The sequence below is a fragment of the Gigantopelta aegis genome, chromosome 10 (genome assembly GCF_016097555.1).
Source record: "Gigantopelta aegis isolate Gae_Host chromosome 10, Gae_host_genome, whole genome shotgun sequence".
NCBI lineage: Eukaryota > Metazoa > Mollusca > Gastropoda > Neomphalida > Peltospiridae > Gigantopelta > Gigantopelta aegis.
Window position 1 is genome coordinate 89,388,643 of NC_054708.1, and position 25,139 is coordinate 89,413,781.

Sequence of the window (25,139 nt, forward strand, 5' to 3'; positions counted from 1 at the left end):
CTGTGTGCCTGACTACCAGTAACAGAGTTAATTTCACAACACTGTGTGCCTGACTACCAGTAACACAGTTAATTTCCCAATACTGTGTGCTTGACTACCAGTAACAGAGTTAATTTCCCGGTACTTACTGTGTGCTTGACTACCAGTAACAGAGTTAATTTCCATTACCAGTAACACAGTTAATTTCCCAATACTTACCATGTGCTTGGCTACCAGTAACAAACTTAATTTCCACTACTAGTAACAGAGTTAATTTCCACTACCAGTAACACAGTTAATTTCCACTACCAGTAACAGAGTTAATTTCCCAACACTGTGTGCCTGACTACCAGTAACACAGTTAATTTCCCAATACTGTGTGCTCGACTACCAGTAACAGAGTTAATTTCCCGGTACTTACCATGTGCTTGACTACCAATAACAGAGTTAATTTCCCGGTACTTACTGAGTGCTTGACTACCAGTAACAGAGTTAATTTCCCAATACTGTGTGCTTGACTACCAGTAACAGAGTTAATTTCCCAATACTGTGTGCCTGACTACCAGTAACAGAGTTAATTTCCCAATACTGTGTGCCTGACTACCAGTAACACAGTTAATTTCCCAATACTGTGTGCCTGACTACCAGTAACACAGTTAATTTCCCAATACTGTGTGCCTGACTACCAGTAACACAGTTAATTTCCCAATACTGTGTGCCTGACTACCAGTAACAGAGTTAATTTTCCGGTACTTACCATGTGCTTGACTACCAATAACAGAGTTAATTTCCCGGTACTTACTGTGTGCTTGACTACCAGTAACAGAGTTAATTTCCCAATACTGTGTGCTTGACTACCAGTAACAGAGTTAATTTCCCAATACTGTGTGCTTGACTACCAGTAACACAGTTAATTTCTCAATACTGTGTGCTTGACTACCAGTAACAGAGTTAATTTCCCAATACTGTGTGCTTGACTACCAGTAACACAGTTAATTTCTCAATACTGTGTGCCTGACTACCAGTAACACAGTTAATTTCCCAATACTGTGTGCCTGACTACCAGTAACACAGTTAATTTCCCAATACTGCAGATGAGGATTGTTGATTGCATGCAGTCAATATTTGATATTAGTGCACAGGTTTCCTTATTTCTGTCCATCACTATACTTTGACATAAAAGCAGGAGATTTTCTTTTGACTTTTTGACTGCCAAAATGTAGTTGGTGAATGTATATTAAAATTGGTGAAACAACGTACTTTATGATTTGACAAATGTTTTGGCAAACAAAAACTGGAACCCAGGCTAACCCAGATACTACTAACCTGTCAATAGTCCAACTATGTCCCACTGGTAACCTTCACAATCAGCAGAATCTTCAAGTTCTACTCCAATCGTTCTGGTTTTAAAGGATGGCTTAACAATCTGAAGTTTTTCACTGTCTGCCGGAACAGAGAACTTGTAGTTCTCCTTTTAGAAAAAAAAGAATACAATAATCCATTTCTAAAAATTTAATAATTGTTAATGCATGGCTACGTATATAATAGAATATTGAATTTGATCATAATTTATGTAAGAGACAAGTCAGTGTTCAAGATTAACGGTATCCTGATATCCCAGAATTTAATTTTGGATACCAGACTTCAACAACCCAGTATCCCATCCAGAATACCATATAATTTTGGGTTTTTTTAGTCCTGCATTTTTATTTTTTGCTGAAACAATGAAAATCGTCATTTACTGGTGATGTTAAGTAACAGTATTTTCGAGCTTGTACATAGTCTAATGCTATGCCATAACAATATCTCCCCCAACTTGTACCCAGTCTAATGCTACACTGGAGCAATAGCAGCATAGCAATAGACTGGGAACCGCTAAGTCGCTATTGTTTTTGTTGAATGTTTTCTCCCTCCAAATTTTATTTGAGATATTGATTCCACATCTGCAAAAAATTGATACAGGTAGGTTTATCATTAGTAATGTCAGAAACACTTATAGATTATATTAATTTATGTCAGTATTACTCAAAAATAGAAACAGCAAATCTTTTTGCTGATTCCGTTTGATTGTGAATTTCATGAATTCCACGATTTCGATTGTGGCGTAGCAATAGACTGGGAACGAGAACAGTGTCGTTCAAGTTTGTTACGATGTTATTTATGAATTATTACTAAATTCTCAGGTGGGATACGTGATTTTGAAATGTTGGTATCCACCTGGAATACTGCCCAAAATGTTTAATCTCGAACACTGCACAATGTCATGGAAATTACATTTACTTCAATGAAAGGAAGAACAAATATGTTTTATTTAACAATGCACTCAACATTTTGTAATTTTTTGTTATATGGCATCAGACATATGTTTAAAAATCACAGATAATTAGAGCTGGGCGGTATTGAAATTTGAGGTTTGGTATCGATATTGGTATTTTAGGGATGATTTACCTCGGTATCGGTACAGTATTCGGTATTGACACAATACTGATACTGATATCAAGTAGTATTTTCAGTATACTCGACTTTAAATGCACACCCGAGTTACGGCTCACCTGCTAATTTCATCTAAATAAAATTAAATTCCATACACAAGGCTATCGTCTGATTTATGTCCAACCCATTTAGCATTTGTCAGATATATTGTTAGTTGTTAGTTATTGTATTTTTCAATACCGAAATTTCGGTATTTTGAAATTTGCTTGGTACGGTAAATCGGTATTGACATAAGATAGTGAAAGGTATACACAATATACCGCCTAGCTCTACAGATAATGAGGGGAAATCCACTGCCATCAATTTATGGGCTACTGTGTTTTATTTGCAGCAAGGAATCTTTTATATGCACTGTGTTTCATAGTAAGGTGAAGTATCAGTTTGTATAAGCGAAAAGAATAATTTTGGCTTACCTGATTTCTATCATCAGATGTGAACAAATGGTTACATATCTATCCGAATCCTCAAACATATATTACCCAACATTCAACCTGTGATCTCACGAATGATATGTAACAAAAAAACAAACATCATTCAATGTTTGCTTATTTTAATCAGCACAGATATTAACCCTTATCCTGCCGCATTCTTTTTGCTAAATTTAAAGAATTTTCACCTGTTCTACATTTCTAGTAATTTTATTAAAATCCATGGGCATTTTAACATGAAATTACACCCATATATACCATAATGATCCACCTACGTAATGATAGCATTTTGTAGATGGTTATTTTATTTATGTTACCATGGCAACAGCTGCAAATTTCAATATACCATTTTTTCATTAATAATTATGAAAACTTTAATTAAAAACTAATATTTTTCTTTTAATTTAAGTCTATGCTGTGATTTATTAACCATACTGCTTGATGTAAAGAAAAAATTACGTTGACAACTGCATTTTTTCTGAAAAATAGGGTCAGATGCGCATTCGGCTATCAACACATTTTTTGTATATTATGAACATAATTTCCAACATTAACTATTATACATTTCTGGTAATATTATTAAAATCAGTTGACATTTCAGCATGAAATTACACACATATATACTAAGAATATCCACCTACGTAAGGCTAACATTTTATAGTCAGTTATATTATTTGTGTTACCATGGCAACACCTACAAATTTCAATATACCATATTTTCATTAATAATTATGAAAACTTTAATTAAAAACTTTTTTTTTTTTTTAAATTTAAGTCTATGCTGTGATTTATTAACTATACTGCTTGATGTAAAAAAAAAATTAAGTCGACAACCACAGTTTGTCTGAAAAATAGGGTCAGATGCGCATTCGGCTATCATCGCATTTTTGTAAATTATGAACATAATTTCCAGCATTAACTATTGTACATTTCTGGTAATATTATTAAAATCAGTTGATATTTCAGCATGAATTTACACACATATATACTAAGAATATCCACCTACGTAACCTAACATTTTATAGTCAGTTATATTATTTATGTTACCATGGCAACACCTGCAAATTTCAATATACCATATTTTCATTAATAATTATGAAAACTTTAAATTAAAAACTTTTTCTTTTTTTTAAATTTAAGTCTATGCTGTGATTTATTAACCATACTGCTTGATGTAAAGAAAAAATTAAGTTGACAACCGCGTTTTTTCTGAAAAATAGGGTCAGATGCACATTCGGCTATCAACGCATTTTTTGTAAATTATGAACATAATTTCCAACATTAACTATTATACATTTATTTATTTTTGAATAATAGGGTCAAATGCACATACTACCATCAACGCATTTTTGTAACTTGTGGACATTGTGTCCAACATTACCTAGACACTAAAAATATGTATACTATCTCTATTACTTTATATATCTTTGTCAAATGACACAAGATTTTTAAAAAGGTATATGCCCTTTCACTTCCTGTCATTTTCAAATGAACATAATTAATTCCGTTACCATGGTAACCAATGCAAAAAGAGGAACCGTTTCCCATATGAAATGTTTTAAATGAATTTATTTGAATACAAATCACTGTATAATGATGTAATAATAAGCTCCCAGCTGTTTACAAGAGATGGGTGAAAATTGTGAATTCTGTTACCACGGTAACCAATGCAAAACAGAAAACAAATTTCTAAAACAATATCATTTTCAAGGACTGAGAAAAAACAACAATGTATAGTGACATACTTGTACTATGCCTGTAGAAAAGATATATGAAGCTTATTAATTCTGTTACCATGGTAACCAGTTCAAAACTATATGTTACCATGGTACCCAGATCGAAACTGTTACCATGGTAACCAATGCAAACTATTGGTTACCATGGTAAGGTATGTAAAACTGGAAACTATTTGCTGTGTGCATGCAACTTTTGGGTCATATGGTCAAAAGTAAAGGACACCAGTAATCAATAATTTGAGGGTACTTGAAAACTCCACATCATAACTGCCGGAACTAGGTGGTTATGGGGTTTGGAATCTTTTTAAATTGGACACTGTATTTCATGTACACACTTTAAGCAGCAGCTATCTTACTATAATCATTCTAAAAATTATTAAAACGTATCCATTAATTCCCAAGAGTTTAGGGTACATACTTTTACCCTTCATACCCTCGGGCAGAAACCCTGGACACTGATATTAGAATAATAGAAATAGTAAAAAGGATTTTATGCATTTCCGTAATTTATTGTGACACAAGATACTTGCCATAGTGCTTCACACGGTCACAATTGTAAAAAAAAAAGAAAAATGCCCATTCATCTAAAAAATGTTTTAAACCCAAAGAAACAAACGTCAACATGTGAGCCCTAATTAAAATTCAATATGTACCGTATACATAATGTGTATCCAGTGTTGAACACTTATGCATGATACAAAATAGATCTAAACGGTCACCTGAGTAAATTGCTGACCACAACTACCAAACACATGGAGTGCAGAGCACCCATTTTCCTAGGGGGATTAAAATGACCAAATTCATGGTTTTGAGTTTTCCATGGGTGAGAGCAACTACCAAATAAATTTGGTTGGAAATGGTCTAGTATTTCTAAAAACATAATAGTTTAAATGCATTTGTCTATATGATAGATGGTTTAATGAATTTGTCTCCTACCTGAGGGGGGGGGGGGGGGGGGGGGGGGGGCAGGGGACACGACATTAACGAAATTCGCAAAATTTATATTTGTATGGTATTCCTGGACACGATAATTGGCTTAATTTCCCCTATTTGTGCCCCACCTTTAGGAGAGGGGTAGAATGACCAAATTCACAAGGAAATGGGTCACGAATATGCAATTTCTATATAACTATTGTGATCTCCATCCCCACCTAGGGGACATTCACAAGTTATATACACTGGTCATCTATTTGCCTTTATATATTATTTGAATATTATCCAGGTATAGCATTTCGGGCAAATGAGCTGGCCTAAAACCTTTTCACCATGTATTTCCATAATTTTACTCTGACACAATATTAGTTGTAATCCATGTAAAAATATGTAGTGATTCATTTGCAACCCTATATAGCTGTTCATGGCTGTAACTAGGATTTAAACAATGAACCAATGAGCATGGAAGGTGCAAGACACCATTTTGTGGTCATTTCAGGAAGGTTACATACTTAAAACATAGTATCAATAAACTATTTTTATATTATCCCCCCCCCCCCCCCCCCGATGCATTCCTCCCACACCAGGGGTGGGATGCAGCCCAGTGGTAAAGGGCAGCTGGTTTGGGATTGATTCCCATCGGTGGGCTCACTGGGCTATTTCTCGTTCCAGCCAGTGCTCCATGACTGGTATATCAAAGGCTGTGGTATGTACTATCCTGTCTTTGGGATGGTGTATATAAAAGATGCCTTGCTACTAATGGAATAATGTTGGGGGTTTTCTCTCTAAGACTACTAGTATGTCAAAATTACCAAATGTTTGACATCCAATAGCCGATGATTAATAAGTGTGCTCTAGTGGTGTCGTTAAATAAAAAATAAAACACACACACCATTGCCTCTACCCATTAGCTGAGACCCTGCTGTTTGGCAGTAAAGCTAATATGAATAATAATTGTTGTTATCTAGATTCAGGGATTTTTGTTCAACTCTGGCAGAAATCTGCCTGCATCCCCAACAAAAATGAGAGCCCGTACGCTTAGGCCTATGCTGCTTCATTTTTTTTTTTTTAAATTTTGGGCCCTGTCGCTTAGGCCCTTGGAGAGGGAGGTCAGAATGTGTTTATGTGTGGCATAAAATGTAGTTGGAACTGATTAAAACAAAATTTAGAAGTCAAAAACATGAAACGTTTATGCGTGACGCACAGTAGTCCGAGCAGACGTAGAAAATGTGCTCCCTACCGCAATAGGTCACTTGAGATGTCACATAAGTAAATGTTTAAAACATTATTATCGGAATCATGAATTTATATTTGTGCAACTTCTTCTGACATGTTTATTGACGGAGTGAAAGAAGAAGAAATCACTGGCAGTTGGTCCTGCGAAGTATTGTATCTGGGTCAAGTGTAGATAATATAGGTCAACTACACTTCGAAGTTTTTGCGATTTTTCTTTGATATTTTTATCAACAATATAGGTTCGTTTTATGATTTGTGATTATTACATCCTGAATACATTTTAATTGCATTAACCTTCTGACTACTGCAGGCGAGATATCTCGCCCGACGTCACGTCAGTCGATATACTGTACACAGTATACAGTGCATTCCCCAATTCATATTTCCCGCCGTTTTGCACACGACACTCACCGGAAACGGAAATATAATTAAAGAAAAAAGAGTTTTTTTCAAAATGGTGGCTTTTGTTTAGATTTTTTCAATTGAAAATACCTTGAAATTTTGTGTTCAAAAAGTGGTTTTCGGCAAGTATTTTCGCTTGACAACAATGGCGGCACGTCGCGGTCATTTTCAGGGATCGATAGCTGATTGTGACAGCTAATTTGATAATAAATTTGATCGTTTTACCAACAATGAAAATTACCAAATATTGCAATATGAATTTTAGTTCGGGTTTAAAAAAAAATTCTGGTCAGAAAACCACTGTTATCGGGAATAATGGACATAAATACTGGACAGCTGGCCACAAATGCCCGTAAGTAAACGCAACTTTTTCGATTTTTTGCCTAATTTTAATCACTGTTAGCCAATCTAAAATAATAAAAATTACAAAAAAAGACACGAAAATAATACTTACCGATTCATATGTGAACTTTATTTCATGTATTTATAAAACATTTAAGTGAATATATGTGAGTAAAAATTATAAACTTGTACCCACTCAACGTGGTTTTTGTTAAGAATTAATCCAGTAGTCTAAAAAAAAACTATTGTATTGTGGCTACTAGTACATGATGAAAAGGTTTCAGGCCAGTTCAATTTGCCCGAATGTCTCTGTCGTATTCGCCCAGATTTTAGATTTTGGTACTAATAAATTTATCAAAATACAATAGATCCAACAGTGCAACACAACTACAGGTTACCTCATGATGATTAATTTATCTTTATAACATTTGCAGATATGTGTGCAGGGAATGGGTCGAACCCCCCCCCCCCCTTTCCGGTCCCTGCTCGAGCAGATTTAAAAAAAAAAAATCAATACATATTCCGGCGGAGCATTACAGAAATCCCCTATAAACTTCGCTCTCCAGACACCCTACCTAAAATCCCAGCATACATGCCTGATTTTTAAAAGATTGTCATCCACCATACAACATTATTACAAAACATTCACTGCTTATATAAGCTTATTCATAAAAAGCCATGCATGGCACCACCACCCCTCACCCCCCCACCCCCACCCCCACACACCAAATCCTTGGATCCGCGACTGGTACAGTAATAAAAACAAAAAAACGGTGGCGCCACATAATTATGTGTGACACGCAATGAGAATGTTTTGTGATTGGTTATTGAAAATAATGTAGGTCACGGTATTCTGTAGACTACTTCAACAGATATTCGTAACCTATCGTTTGTAATTCATTTTTTAAAAATGAGAACAAATATATATCCACTCAGTAGTGATTAATACTAATGTGAATGTTGAAAAGGAAAAACAGGCAGAAAAACAACACACAACAAAACAACGACGAACACCGAGCACATGTGTGTATTCGATCATATAGTCGACGTAACTGTTCAAGTAAACATAGCTAGTTAGAATATCGTCTGCTGTAGTATAAGTAACCACGTTGTAATTATTAATGAAAACAGTTAGCCGCACATACAAGCAATGTGTACTACTGCTGTCAAATTGTATGGCGGGAAATGTGCTGTCACATGACCTGTTGTTTATAAATAGAAACAGGGGAATGGCGCTTTTCGACGACTGTTTATGCCGTCGGATTACAATTATTTGATTGTGTTTGTACCTTTTTTAGGCATTATAAGTGATACTTTTTCTAATTTAATGGAACTGTCATAATGTAGTTCATATATAATAGTATATTATGACAACTTTGTAGACATAAACGAAACCGCTACCAAAAAAACAAGAAACAACAAACAATAGCACGCGCCATTTGACAGGTCATTTTTGTTTTTAAAAAAACATAAGATGTACAACAGCAATTTAGCAAATATTTGGATATGTCATTCTAAGACTATTTATTGACATTTTCTTACTTTGTTTTTGACAAAAATGTCAACAATTAATTTAGAAAACGATTTTTAAATGAAAACAATGCAAAGTGACGTCATTGTGATGACGCTTGACGTGTATACACGTCAACGGCAGGATAAGGGTTAATTAACGACAGGTGCTCAACATGTATAAAAACAAAGATCTGCATTTTGTCATTCAGACTGGCTAAAAATTAACAATTTTCATGCAGTGTATCAATCGGACTGTAGTTTTTGAAAACCATAGGCGAGTGAAAAATCAACACCTCAAAATGTTTAGACAAGTGAAAAAATGCATTCTTCAAAATGCTAAGGTGTGTGAAAACAATTAAATATGAATTGTAAACTGACTAGAGTGTGTTCTGTATTGTGATTGGTTAATTACATTGTTTTTCCGGGATCAAATGAAAATAACACCCAGAAAGCTAATGACGTCATTAGAAAGTGACGTCATTAGCAACTGGAACAGGCGAAGTTGAAAATTCAAGGGTCTGCAGTTAGATTGTAGCCAGGTATTTTTTTCAAGAAATGCCAAATATACAGTTAGTTCAGTAGAAAAAAACTATTCAGTTTACAATGGACATAACCATATGGAGTTTTTAGATTTGCGCGTGCTATTGTCTATTTGATGCCCGCAAATGTTTCAAAAATGACATTTGCGGGATCAAATAGACAATAACACCCGCAAATCTAAAAACTCCATATGGTTATCTCCTAAGTAGCTGATGTTACATATCTATGTATGACATACAATTTGGTCTGTTTAATTACAATAAGTACTATATATAACTATAGACTGCCTTCTATGTAATTATTTTGGAAATATAATTTAAATGCAGTAATTAGAAACTGTGTAACCCTATGATCGTTTAAAAAAGCAGCAACACACAGATGTGGGCTTCCTACAGATCCTTCGTGTAACTGTGGATGTTATACAGAAAATAATATTCACTATTTTTTTAAATGTAAAAAAAATATGAGCAACAGAGGCAATAAATTTACAACTGCTTTTATGTAAAGTAAAGTTTGTTTATTTAACGACGCCACTAGAGCACATTGATTTTTTATCTTATCATCGGCTATTGACAGTTTTTTTAGAGGAAACCCGCTGTCGCCACATAGGCTACTCTTTTACGACAGGCAGCAAGGGATCATTTATTTGCACTTCCCACAGGCAGGATAGCACAAATCATGGCCTTTGTTGAACCATTTATGGATCACTGGTTGGTGCAAGTGGTTTACACCTACCCACTGAGCCTTGCGGAGCACTCACTCAGGGTTTGGAGTCGGTATCTGGATTATAAATTCCATGCCTCGACTGGGATCCGAACCCAGTATCTACCAGCCTGTAGACCGATGGCCTAACCACGATGTCAATTTGATTGTTATTAAAATACATTTGTATACAAATTTTATATGTATACATTACTATTACATTATATATTATAATGAAGTAATTGTCGCCATTATACTGTATGTACACATATATAGGAGAGGGCCTAATAAGCTGGCTAACAGGTGATTGTAGCTATCCGTGCAACACACCTGCTATTCCCCATTAGCTTTTAGTCTGGCCACTTCAGGGATTGTTCAATAAAATGGCAAACTTGTCCCCAATCCTTTTGTTGTTTATGCAATAAAATATGTTTTCAATCACTGTCATCATTACCATAAGTCTGATTAAGATGGTTTGATGAACCCCTCAACTCATTTGTATGAACATGTTGACACTTAGTCTTCAATGCCATTATCACAATAAACATGACTGGGTTAGTTTAATCCTCACCGACACCATGTAAAGCCTTTCATATACCAGTTGTTGGCTACTGCTTGGCATGTGAAAACGCCAATCTCAGGAGCACTCTACCGCCCCATTATAGTTGAGAGTAGATTGTAATATTGCAGGGGGATATAGGCCTGCAATTAATTCAACTAATAAAATGATACTTTATTGTTGGGGCATTTATAAGACATTTTTAATTCAATGATTACCCAATCAGGGCAGAGTTCAACCAGACCGTGTAGAAAAATATGCGGCTGGCTGAACTTATGGTAGAACTCTATCTGCATCATAACACGGCTGGCTGAACTTATGGTTGAACTCTATCTGCATCATAACACGGCTGGCTGAACTTATGGTAGAACTCTATCCGCATCATAACATGGCTGGCTGAACTTATGGTAGAACTCTATCCACATCAAAACACGGCTGGCTGAACTTATGGTAGAACTCTGCATCAAAACACGACTGGCTGAACTTATGGTAGAACTCTGCATCATAACACGGCTGGCTGAACTTATGGTAGAACTCTATCCACATCATAACATGGCTGGCTGAACTTATGGTAGAACTCTATCTCCATCAAAATACGACTGGCTGAACTTATAGTAGAACTCTATCCACATCATAACACGGCTGGCTGAACTTATGGTAGAACTCTATCCGCATCATAACACGGCTGGCTGAACTTATGGTAGAACTCTGCATCAAAACACGACTGGCTGACTTATGGTAGAACTCTGCATCATAACACGGCTGGCTGAACTTATGGTAGAACTCTATCCGCATCATAACATGGCTGGCTGAACTTATGGTAGAACTCTATCCACATCAAAACACGGCTGGCTGAACGTATGGTAGAACTCTGCATCATAACACGACTGGCTGAACTTATGGTAGAACTCTGCATCATAACACGGCTGGCTGAACTTATGGTAGAACTCTATTCACATCATAACACAGCTGGCTGAACTTATAGCAGAACTCTATCCACATCATAACACGGCTGGCTTAACTTATGGTAGAACTCTGCATCAAAACACGACTGGCTGAACTTATAGTAGAACTCTATCTACATCATAACATGGCTGGCTGAACTTATGGTAGAACTCTATCCACATCATAACACGGCTGGCTGAACTTATGGTAGATCTCTATCTGCATCAAAATACGACTGGCTGAACTTATAGTAGAACTCTATCCACATCATAACACGGCTGGCTGAACTTATGGTAGAACTCTATCCACATCATAACACGGCTGGCTGAACTTATGGTAGAACTCTATCCACATCATAACACGGCTGGCTGAACTTATAGTAGAACTCTATCCACATCATAACACGGCTGGCTGAACTTATAGTAGAACTCTGCATCAAAACACGACTGGCTGAACTTATGGTAGAACTCTATCCGCATCATAACACGGCTGGCTGAACTTATAGCATAACTCTATCCACATCATAACATGGCTGGCTGAACTTATGGTAGAACTCTGCATCAAAACCCGACTGGCTGAACTTATGGTAGAACTCTGCATCATAACACGGCTGGCTGAACTTATAGTAGAACTCTATCCACATCATAACATGGCTGGCTGAACTTATGGTAGAACTCTGCATCAAAACACGGCTGGCTGAACTTATAGTAGAACTCTATCCACATCATAACACGGCTGGCTGAACTTATGGTAGAACTTCGCATTATAACATTTTATAACATGTCTTTTATGCAGGGCTCCGACATCTGTTACCGCATGTACACTAGTATTTTAAACCTATGCTAAACTGGTCTTGGGCCTGGAACGAACTAAAATTTTGCCAGAGCTAAACAAATTTTTTAATGCTAGTGTATATGCAACTTCCGTTAAATCAGCACTATCCATAACAGTCCCAGTATTTTTAATGCTAGTGTATATGCAACTTCCGTTAAATCAGCACTATCCATAACAGTCCCAGTGTTTTTAATGAAAACAATATATAGTCAAACCTGTCCTAGTGGCAGCCTGTAATCGCCGGTCACTTGCCGTAAGCGGCTACCTGTAATCGCCGGTCACTTGCCGTAAGCGGCTACCTGTAATCGCCGGTCACTTGCCGTAAGCGGCTACCTGTAATCGCCGGTCACTTGCCGTAAGCAGCTACTGTTTTCCTCCCAAACAAGTTTTCATGTATATGCACTTGTAATAAGTGGTCACCTGTCAAACGTGGCCAGCGGCCAGCTAAATCAGATCCCAAATTGCTAAAATACCTGTATTAAACGGCCACAATAAATGTTTACTATTTAATAGGGATATTTTTACCAACAGCGATAAGGTGCAGCGAATAACCAATCTTCACACCTTATGAAACTAGTACCCATTCAGTCCCGACATCTCTACTGAGTAGCAATCAAGAAAGTTTTAAAGACTGTATATGTGGCAACCTGTAATCAGAAGCCACCTGTCTTAAGTGGTCGCTTTTCTCTACTCCCTTGTGTGACCGCTTAAGACATGTTTGACTGTATATACAAACTCCAACAGCATTACCCATAGTGTGCTTTGTTTATGACATGTTTGACTGTATATACAGACTCCAACAGCATTACCCATAGTGTGCTTTGTTTGACTGTATATACAGACTCCAACAGCATTACCCATAGTGTGCTTTGTTTGACTGTATATACAGACTCCAACAGCATTACCCATAGTGTGCTTTGTTTGACTGTATATACAGACTCCAACAGCATTACCCATAGTGTGCTTTGTTTGACTGTATATACAGACTCCAACAGCATTACCCATAGTGTGCTTTGTTTATGACATGTTTGACTGTATATACAGACTCCAACAGCATTACCCATAGTGTGCTTTGTTTGACTGTATATACAGACTCCAACAGAATTACCCATAGTGTGCTTTGTTTGACTGTATATACAGACTCCAACAGCATTACCCATAGTGTGCTTTGTTTGACTGTATATACAGACTCCAACAGCATTACCCATAGTGTGCTTTGTTTGACTGTATATACAGACTCCAACAGCATTACCCATAGTGTGCTTTGTTTATGACATGTTTGACTGTATATACAGACTCCAACAGCATTACCCATAGTGTGCTTTGTTTGACTGTATATACAGACTCGAACAGCATTACCCATAGTGTGCTTTGTTTGACTGTATATACAGACTCCAACAGCATTACCCATAGTGTGCTTTGTTTATGACATGTTTGACTGTATATACAGACTCCAACAGCATTACCCATAGTGTGCTTTGTTTGACTGTATATACAGACTCCAACAGAATTACCCATAGTGTGCTTTGTTTGACTGTATATACAGACTCCAACAGCATTACCCATAGTGTGCTTTGTTTGACTGTATATACAGACTCCAACAGCATTACCCATAGTGTGCTTTGTTTGACTGTATATACAGACTCCAACAGCATTACCCATAGTGTGCTTTGTTTGACTGTATATACAGACTCCAACAGCATTATCCATAGTGTGCTTTGTTTATGGTAAAATGGTCAAATAAAAATGTTACTTTTTCCGCCATCTTTTTCTGTACAAAATAATATTTTATTTGCCGAATGTGTGAGAGACAAATAATCCATCATATGCTGTCATATGTGGGGCAGAAAAAGTACACCCTCAGTGGTACACATTTTTACATATTGGACTCATCGGCAAGTTTAGTCCAGGTTAAAAATATCCACTACTGAGGGTAGAATCCAACATGACTGCATTATATATATATTATGATGGATTCTTAGGGTTTACGCTGGACGTCAAAACTTAATAGCTATTTGGCAAATTTGATCAGAAAATCAGTAGCCAATTAAATTCAATAGCTATATGTACCGGGTATGCAAACGACACAGTTTTCGATTTAGCTTTTTGGCAAATTGGAAATGACATATATTCACCAAATTAAAATAATATTATAATCTGTGAAAAAAGAAATGCATAGGTGATAGGGAAAGAAGAAAAGTGTTTGATTTTACAAAATATAATTTTTTTGTACAATGTTGCTGAATGACCATGTTTGTTAATGTTCCTGGAATGGGACAGCATAGGAGTCTATGCCAAGGAGATGTTGCGCAGTGATTGCTGCTGCTGGTGGCCACCCTCGTGCGACATTGTTTGGTGACGAAAACACCCCCACTGCTGTCAGTCCATAGCAAGAACACTGTCACATACTCATGTCAAATTTGACTGTGATACGATCATAAATAACGAAATTATGCCACTTTGTATTAAAGAGATAATTCCATGAATATTTCGCCTATGCATTTCTTTTTTGACAGAGTATATAAATCACACTTGGTGAGATGGTGAACAACAGCTTAAACCCAGCATTGTTATATTATCTCATACGTACCTGAGACATAGTCTTTGTACCCTTGGTGACTCGGTACTTTATTGTTGGGTTTGTACAACTGTAGCCTCTTACAATGACACCAGTTACTGCAATCCAATTCTTATTGAGCGTCACCTGAAATAAATATATTAGTGCAAGCAAGCAATTTGTCAAAAAGATCATTAGGCTTGATTGAAATGATTGAAAACATATTTTATTGCATAAACAACAAAAGGACTGGGCACATGTTTGCCATCTTACTAGGCCCTCTCCTACAAGCATACAATATAATGGTGACAATTACTTAATTATAATATAATAGTAATGTATACATATAAAGTGTGTATAAAAATGCATTTTAATAACAATCAAATTGAGAAAAAGAGGGTGTTATGTACAACAGGATTTTGAAAGAAACTAGAAAAGAAGTACATGTGCAGTCAAACCATTAGACTATTTTAATTAAAACGATGTGTTTGTTTAATAAAATTTTGAACACAAATAAATATTTTATTATAGAGATTACTTAAGGTATTGTGAACATATAACAGCAGTTGTAAATTTATTGGTTGTACATGTTGTAACGCGTTACAAAGAACCTGCCTCTACTGCTCATATTGTTTATATTAAAAAACACCACATCTACCATACGTATTAAAAAACACCACATTTACCATATGTATTAAAAAACACCATATCTACCATACGTATTAAAAAACACCACATCTACCATACGTATTAAAAAACACCACATCTACCATAGGTATTAAAAAACACCACACCTACCATATGTATTAAAAAACACCACACCTACCATATGTATTAAAAAACACCACATCTACCATACGTATTAAAAAACACCACATCTACCATACGTATTAAAAAACACCACATCTACCATACGTATTAAAAAACACCACATCTACCATATGTATTACTGCTTTTTTAAATGATCATATAGTTACAGAGTTTCTAATTACTGGATTTAAATTGTTCCAAAGATTAATCGTTGAATAAATAAATGAAGATTTTAATGAAATTGTTCTCGAAAACAGTGTTTTACTTGACATATTAGGGACTCTTTGTTCTACACTTTCTGGAATACAATCAGTTAAGAAATCTGGAGCCATTCTTTTCATTATTTTAAGCAAAGTGTACAATTTTTTGTGCTTTTCTTCTTGCACTTAGAGTAGTCAAACCTGTTTCAATATGTAACGACTTACGTGAGGCAAATGTGGGCATGTCAGTGATTACTCTAGCTGCTTCTAACTGTACTTTTTCTAATTTATCTGTATCTAATTCAGAACAGCCATCATATACCTCAGAAGCATATTCCAAAATAGGTCCTTATGAAAGTTATATATATTCTCATTAAAGTTTGATGATTTAATAACAATTTGTATTTCATTAGTACACATTAGTCATAACATACATTATACAATTACAATAAACAATCCTTGTCATTTGTCCAACTTTTATCAAGTTACTGCACTTTTGAAGTCACAACATTCAGCATTTTCAGTCACGACATTTGATGTAAATCATATGTAGCAATCCATTCTGGGGGTGACCATGCATTAATTTTTGGATGCTAGACTGTTAGACAGGATACAGTTAGCAGAGAAACATAAAAACTGTCAACTACAAAGGGTGCAAAGTAGGATTCTTGCATAGAGAAATTGCCAATAATATACTCAACAAATAAGAATTATTTTCCATGAAAGCCTACAACTTTCTCAGGTTAATCATGCAAATTGCCTACATTATTGTTTTTAAAACCGTAATATACATCTTATTGAGGAGTATCATCATGCTAAATATGATGGTTATATTGGATAGATTTAATCACTGGGATTACGTTTCATTATCTGGCTAGTGAAGAATGATTTCATTATGTACAGCCCAGAGATGAAAAATGTTACTTTGTCTAAAATATATCTTTCCATCATTAATTTTATATATATATATATATATATATATATATATATATATATATATATATATATATATATATATATATATTTAAATACATCATACTAAGAGGAATCATCATGCACTGACATAGGAAGTGAGGGGGGAATGATTCCACCCACTTTTCTTGATCCAGTAGCAGCAGCACCTCCCTACGTCATTGACATGTCAAATGTGAACAATGTACATATATCGGCATTAACCTCTGGGCTGTGTCTCTAGGCTACCAGGAGATAAGACTATAGACTGACCACTCCTTTAATTGACAGAGATGAAAACTGCCCATTGTATGTGCATCTCAATGCATTAATAATCTCACTGACAGTACCTGCAGTCAAACATCTTTTGTTGCAAAAGCCACTGTTCAAGCATTTTGTGTCCATTGTCAATCAAGCGTTTTTCTCGTTATTATGCTGTTAATTGTCATCAATAATTTTCATAAAATGTACTCCATACGTGGTACGGAGAATGAGGGGTTAGATGTTTTATTAAGTTTTGACTAGTGCATATCGGTCCATGTTGATTCGGAAGACGAATCCTCATTGTTAATTTTGTCCAAATGTTTGTCACACGTACACTGTTTGGGAGAAGGGCCTGATATTGCAGGGAACATTTTGTTCAGTATAGTCGCGATTCACTACACATTTTAAAACATTAAACATTACAGTTGCTAATCAATTTGGAATTGACAAGAAATATTGCTAATTAAAATTTACATTAAATAAAACACAATGGTACTAGATTATCCTTCCACTTTTAAGTTTAGAAACATAAATTTTTGTGTGCAAAGATGTGTTGGTTGTTTGAGCTATTCATAACATTGGCGCATTGATCTTGCTCGAGTCTATTAATAAACATGGGAAACTCCATTTCTGGGCAAATACTGAGACGTTCTAGCAACAGTTCCATAAGCACATGCATGCTGCATGCTGCATGATACGGTCAAAAAGCTATTTTAAAACGCAATCCCTGCAATTGTCCACGGCAATCGGCAATGCCGTGGAGATTGCTGTAAAGATTTTAATTCTCCTCGGCACTTTGTTTTTCAATGGCATGTGTCTTTGCTGTGGACATTTACTTAATGAGGACCCGGCAGAAAAAAACAGCATTCTGGGGTTTTTCTTTTGCCTATGCAATCGCTACCAAAATGTGTTGTTTTGATTGGCGTTGTTCCTCAAGACTAGTACAGATCTCAAAATATGATGTTAACGTATTTAATGATTGAAATAAACATTTATGACAGGTACTTTCAAAATTTCAAGCAAAAAGCAATATTTAATTGAACATAAAGTTATGTGTTATTGTTATAATTCTTTGCCGAGATTTTCTTTTCCAGGTTCAGTTAATGGATTTAAAGCTTATTTATTTTATAATTTTGACCAATTTATCACTACAAAAAAAACAACAGGAATGATATTTGTCCAATAAAGTAAATTTTGTAAACTTATAAATGTATTTAAAGTTATCAATCATGAGTTTTGATAGGCTGTTATCCATAGTTCACCACTTGCCACTTCGAAGTCCTATTCCTCTTATTAGTTTACGTTATCATTGATGGAAAAAGGTTAGCGCAGTGATATTCGAGATTAAATAAATAGTATAACAATCCACCACCCAAAAAAAAAAAAAAAAGTATATATATATATATATATATATATATATATATATATAACAGTGTTCGAGATTAATGGTATCCCGATATCCCGGGGATACCAGAATTTAATTTTGGATACCAGACTTCAAGAACCCAGTATCCCACTGGAATGCCATATAATACAAAATTCTCAGGTGGGATACCAGATTTTGGAATGTTAGTATCCAAATGGGATACTGGCCAAGAAATCTAATCTCGAACACTGATAATATATATATATATACTAGTGGAAAAGAGTTCCTGTGCATTACTAAAAGTGGTGTGATTTTCTTATTTGTAAGTGAATCAACACAATTATTTGACACATTATTTATTTGCTATTTACGATCAATACCAAATCCAGAAAAAAAAAGTCTGGCATTGTCGTTACCAATCTCGGAGATCATGAAGAGGGGTGGCGTCGAAAGTGAGTTCACAATGTCAATACCGTGTCAATGCGTGCACACCGGCCTGACAACGACGTCTCATTGATGACACCAGATGGTTCAGAAACCCTTGTGGGATGTTGTTCCAGACCTGAACAAAGTCACGACCCAGTTGGTTCAAGGTCAATGGCTGGTTTGGCAGGAGACGTAGTCTTTCCATTTCATCCCATAGGTGCTCTATGGGCTACAGGTCAGGCGAAACAGCGGACCAAGGCAGTGTGTTGACATTTTGCTGTCTCAGGGAGTCGGTCACTACATGTGCGACGTGAGGGCGAGCGTTGTCTTGCTGCAACATGACGGCGCCACGTTGACCTTGAAGGAATGGGAGCACATGCAGTCTTATGATCTCATCCCTGTAGCGTACGGCAGTCAGATTTCCAGCCACAATCACCAGCTGCGTCCTCCCGTGTGATGTGATGCCTCCACACACCATGACGCTCCCACCGCCGAAACCTGCATGCTGCACAACGCAAGTGTCAGCGTAGTCTTTCGTTAACACATCTGTAGACTTGATTTCGACCGTCACTACTGTCCAAATGGAATCCGGACTCGTCGGTGAATAGCACACCTGACCGTCGCGGCGGGTGAATCGTAAGTGTTGTCTACTCCATGCTACATGCGCATTTCAGTGATGTCGCAGAATAGGACGTATTGCTGGGCATTGCGGCCTGATGTTGTGCTCCAATAAACAGTTGCGAACTGTCCTGGCACTGATTACTCTTAACCCAGGGATGGTTCTGGCTGTCAAAGTTGCCGCCCAAAATCGATTCAGAAGATGTGTTACCCGAATATGGTTGTCCTGTGCTTGTGACGTCAATTAATCAAAGTTGTTTTTCTAGCCAGTGGTTTTGTCCTCTACCGTTTTCCGTTGCAAAATGAACAAGGGCATGTGCACCTGTACCACGTGATCAGCAAATCAGGTTACGAGTCGTGCACGTGCGGCACATGAGCAACACGTGCGATTGCAATATTGAAGATAAAGTTTTGAACATAATGGTTGGGCACATGGCTCCTGAAAATGTTATTATTTTACAACTTGCGATTATGATTTTATTCAACTTTTTACCATGCACAGGAACTTTTTTCCACTAGTATATATATATACATATAATATATATATAATAAAATAAATAAAAATTAAATTAAATTAAATTTTAAAAAGAAACAAAAATAAAATCCCAAACCCCTTTTTTTTAAAATTACTATAGCAAGCTGTGCTTATGCCTATTCCACAGCCAATTTCTATACCAAGACAGTCACAAACATTTATTAAAATTACCACATAAAATATTTTCATACACATACATTCTATTTTGGTATTATTATTTTGTAGCAATATATTTTCCTTCGTACCCTCAAAATAAACAGAGAATATGAATTGTTTTTAAACACTGAAGATTGGAGGGGAAGGGACGGGCGAAATGTATAGAAAATATCCTACTAAGCTAACAAGTTTAATACCTACAACGAAGGGTATATCTATCTCATGGGTGTTAAATATTTTAGTTAGATACTGGTACATATATTTTCAATCTAATTAAAATTAGCTCCACTATTACATGTGGATCTAACTGCAGCCCGTTGGATCTCATGTCCAATTGACCTTTCATTCGACCAATCAAAACCTTACTTGCAAAATCATGCCAGTGATTTGAAAAGAATTTGAAATCATTCGGGATTATTCTGAGGGTATACGAAATGATTCGGGTGAATTACGAAGTATGCCATAAAACTAATTGCAATATAAAATTTTATATAAAATTCGTTTCAAGACGAAAAAACAACAACGTGATGGTATAGCGATAAAATCTGTTTATACTAGTATACAATCCAGAGTTTATTATTTATTACTGTACTTTTCCCCCTGTTTTTTCAATGTTGAAATAGACCAACAAGTTTGCCTATTGCATAAATAGTCTCACCCGATATTTTTAGAATTTGTATGCTCCTGAATAATGCTATAAAAGGCGAAGTGTAATTGGTCAAAATTTAAATTGTTATTTATAGATGAAATGTCACCTGGACATGGGAGTCCACACAATGCTGTTAGATCTACTGGTAATTTTAATCAGATTGATATATTTTATGATGTATTTTTATTACTTTGAATAGTCATTTTTAGAACCGTATGACCTCAATCTTCAAAACTAATAAATCAATCAATCAATCATTCAATCAATAATATTAACAATAAAGCTAAAATAATTACACATGCATGCACGCGCGCAAACGCGCACGCATGCACACATACACATAAACGCACAAATAATGTAGTTAACATGTTATAGGCCTGTATTATATTCATTATAAATGTAGCATTACAAACCGATATGGAATTGACTGAATTAATAAAACAGCAAGTAGCCCTCGAAAGTCAACATTCGATAAATTGGTACTGTTATAACTTTACAAATTGTAACTGTATTTGACAAAATTCAATCTAATTCCCCGATGCAGTCATGAAATGATCAAAATATTATTATAAATTACACTACACCGACCTGGGAAAAAACCCGCCTCGATACATTTTACTGATAAAAAGACGTCCTTAAAACGTAATTTTCCATTCAAAAAAATGTTTCCTCTAGACTGAAACATTCATAATATGTGGCCTTTATATATATTTAAAATCATTCAGTTGTTTAAAGTAATATTTGTGATCCGTCATAGTTTCTGTAGTGAAAAAGCGTAATGATCCAAACAACGTATTTTAATAGCTGGGATTGCTTAGTCGGATGTCCCGACTGCCAAGCTTCGCCATCTTGTCGCTTAGTTTGCCAGGCTCTCATTGCAGGGCTTGAAATGACTGCATCGAACTGCCTCAACACAAAAATACTTCATTTTGTGTTGGACAAAATTCAGTTATAGCATTTTTGTAAGAAGTGAAGATGATTTTTTAAAATTGACTTAATTCACTCCTTTTGGGCCCCACCCTTCAAATCCTGGGGGGTGGGTGAAGGTAGTAGGGGTAGGTAAAAAGGGTTTAACTTTTCCTTCTGCATCCACCTCCTGCCCTACATAGATGGACAAGTGGAAATATTGGCGGACAAGTAGATTTTGTGGTATACTTGTCTGACAGACAAGTGAATTTGTTTTTCTTATTTTTATCACATGGACCCCCAGTTAAGCTGGCAACTGTGAATAAATGAAGTTACAGCAGACACTACACAGAGATCCACCCACAGACAGACATGGGTTGTACACAAACGAGAGCCTGTCAATATTATAACTACCAGTTGTGAAATACATAATGATGAAAAGTCAATTGTTTAATAAACCATTATACAATCCACGTCCTTGCCAGTAGTCATACATATATGAAGACTATTCAGTTTTTGTAAGAAGAGACAATGATTCTTTAATATATTGGATTCATTCACTCCTTTTAGGCTCCCTTCAGATCCTGGGGGGAGGGGGCGAGGTAGTAGGGGTCGGTGCCCTAAATGGGCAGAAAAGACAAAAATAAATTTCTGAGTGGGAAAAAAAAACACAATTCACCTCCAAGAACTTATTCTTCATGGTAGGATCTCTTGGTCTCCAGAACAATCCATAAGACTCCCCCGAGTCACTTGTTAGATACGCCTTAGAACCACGACGACTCCTTGCAGCACCAAAGGCAAACACTGACGCTAGTGATGTTTTAACCAGAGACGGTGATGAAGTCAACTGGTAGTCCTCTATACCATAGAAGCCAGTTAACAAGTAGCCATCTTCATCTTCAAATAGTAAAAAAATAAAACAAAATAATAATGAATTTCCAAAAAAATTTCATGTACTTTTATCTAATGAGGGACAGCACATTTGTTTTCACTTCAAATCCTATGCGACAATGTCTGATCAAAACATAAAAGTATTTCATCAGTGTGTGTGCGTGCATGCACACATGTAAAAACATATATGATGAAAAATAAATGCAGTAAATTTATGGTTAACTTCATAATCATACAATGCAGCCCTCTATGTTGAGATCAATTTGGTCGCATATGGTTAACTTCTAGTGCTGCAACGATAAACCGGTATACCGCGATAATTGATCACCTCGATATGAACTGCAGTACACTTTTGTGTATCATGATTTTTTCGCACTATTTTTTCCTTGTATCTTATTTGACTTGAAATAGGCAAACAAACAAACAAAAACCCCATCATTTTATTAATTGGTGATGACAGGAAATATAACAATCACGTCCAGCGTAGTCGGCTTACTTGTTGGCATACGAAGTGATAGGTTGGTTATACTTGGTTCTAACGTCTAAACAAAATGTGTTAAAAGTCCAATAAAAATAGCCCGTTAATGATAATTACAAATAAATGTTTGTTACTTACACATTATTATTCATTGTTCATTTACATTGGAATACAGCTATGGCTATGATCTTCAAAGAAATAAACCAACATGTGAGAATCACAGACCTGTCAACCCTCCTGGATTCAGCAGGAGTCTCCTGGTATTTGATCAAATCTCCAGACAACCTGTGCAGGAGACAATTTCTCCTGCTAAATGACATTTTTTGTAGGCATAAAAAAAAATCGATCCCCTTTTGCCAAAATAACATAAAGGAAGTAGCTATGACAGATCTGAAGTGCCAGACTCTGGCCCAGAGTTGACAGCAATACACACAATGTTAAAATCACATGTCACAGCAAGACAAAGAAAAGACCAATTAGCTATATAAACATACTTGTGTCAGTTAATTTTGTATGTTTGTGCAGTTGGTAACAAGGGTATACTTCAATAGATTTTTTTTTTACAATTAATAAATGTTGTGTTTGATATAAAGTTATCCACAGAAATGGGTATAATTCCGGTATATTTCACACAATGTCCGTAATGAGGTTTTACTTATGATTAATGGAAATACAATGTTTATTGCATCATTATAATGATTTTAAATAAGTACTATGCCACTGTTCCTCATTATAGTAAAAACTTAATATTAATTTATAAGATTTATATAAATTTGTCTTGGGTATTTCAATTTGGGTACACTTGCCACAAATGATGATGTAACATAACCTGTAAGTGTAATGCTGTAAATGTACTAATTCATTTTTTAAATTTCTTGTTATGTTCTTAACATTTTTGGATAAAAGAGATTTTTAAAAAAAATATTTATTAAATCATAACAATATTTAAACTTTAAAAAGAAATATATACACACATATTTTTTAATATTTTTTAAATTAATTAATTAAAAAATTTTTAAAGCCAAGATCTACGGTTAACAAGTATATATGACATTATGTAGTGTTGATATAACTTATTGTAATAATGTTTACAACAACAACAAAAATCTCCTGTTTTTTGACAAAATCTCCTGCTTTTTCAACACACACCTCCTGCTTTTTCTTGACTAAAGGTTGACAGGTCTGGAATCACACTTCGCTGTTCATCATAATACCTCGGTCTGTGGTTCAGTCGATCTGCCGAAACATTGCAACTCAATACGTACATTTCTGTGTCAAGCGAGCAGCAATGGAAAAGCCCAACAGTAAGGATTTCCTAATGTGACAATTTATAAATAGTTTGACACTGTCACACCGGTGCTCTAGCAGACCAGTATTGTGTTAAAAAATAAAAATGACCAAGAAGAACATTATGCTACTAATAAATGTCGTGGTTTATATGATCGTTTAGGTCTATGATGGAATCAATATTACAAATATTTCGATTTATATACTTAGTTTAACCTTCTGAGTACTGCAGGCCCGACGTCATGTCAGTCGACATACTGTATAGTGCATTCCCCAATTCATATTTCCGGCCGTTTTGCACATGACACTCACCGGAAACGGAAATATAATAAAAGAAAAAAGATTTTGTTTTCAAAATGGTGGCTTTTGTTTTGATTGAAAATACCTTGAAATGTTGAGTTCAA

General features: G+C 35.6%; 1 protein-coding gene across 1 annotated transcript in view; it reads right to left on the reverse strand.

The window, feature by feature from the left end:
• LOC121384071 overlaps window positions 1–25,139 on the reverse strand; it is a 98,030-nt gene that overhangs the window by 31,289 nt on the left and 41,602 nt on the right. The window contains exons 7-9 of the mRNA XM_041514292.1: window positions 22,759–22,976; window positions 15,232–15,345; window positions 1,306–1,450 (exon numbers count right to left, since the gene is read on the reverse strand). Coding sequence (XP_041370226.1) covers window positions 1,306–1,450; window positions 15,232–15,345; window positions 22,759–22,976 — 477 coding nt within the window. The remainder of the gene's footprint in view (window positions 1–1,305; window positions 1,451–15,231; window positions 15,346–22,758; window positions 22,977–25,139) is intronic.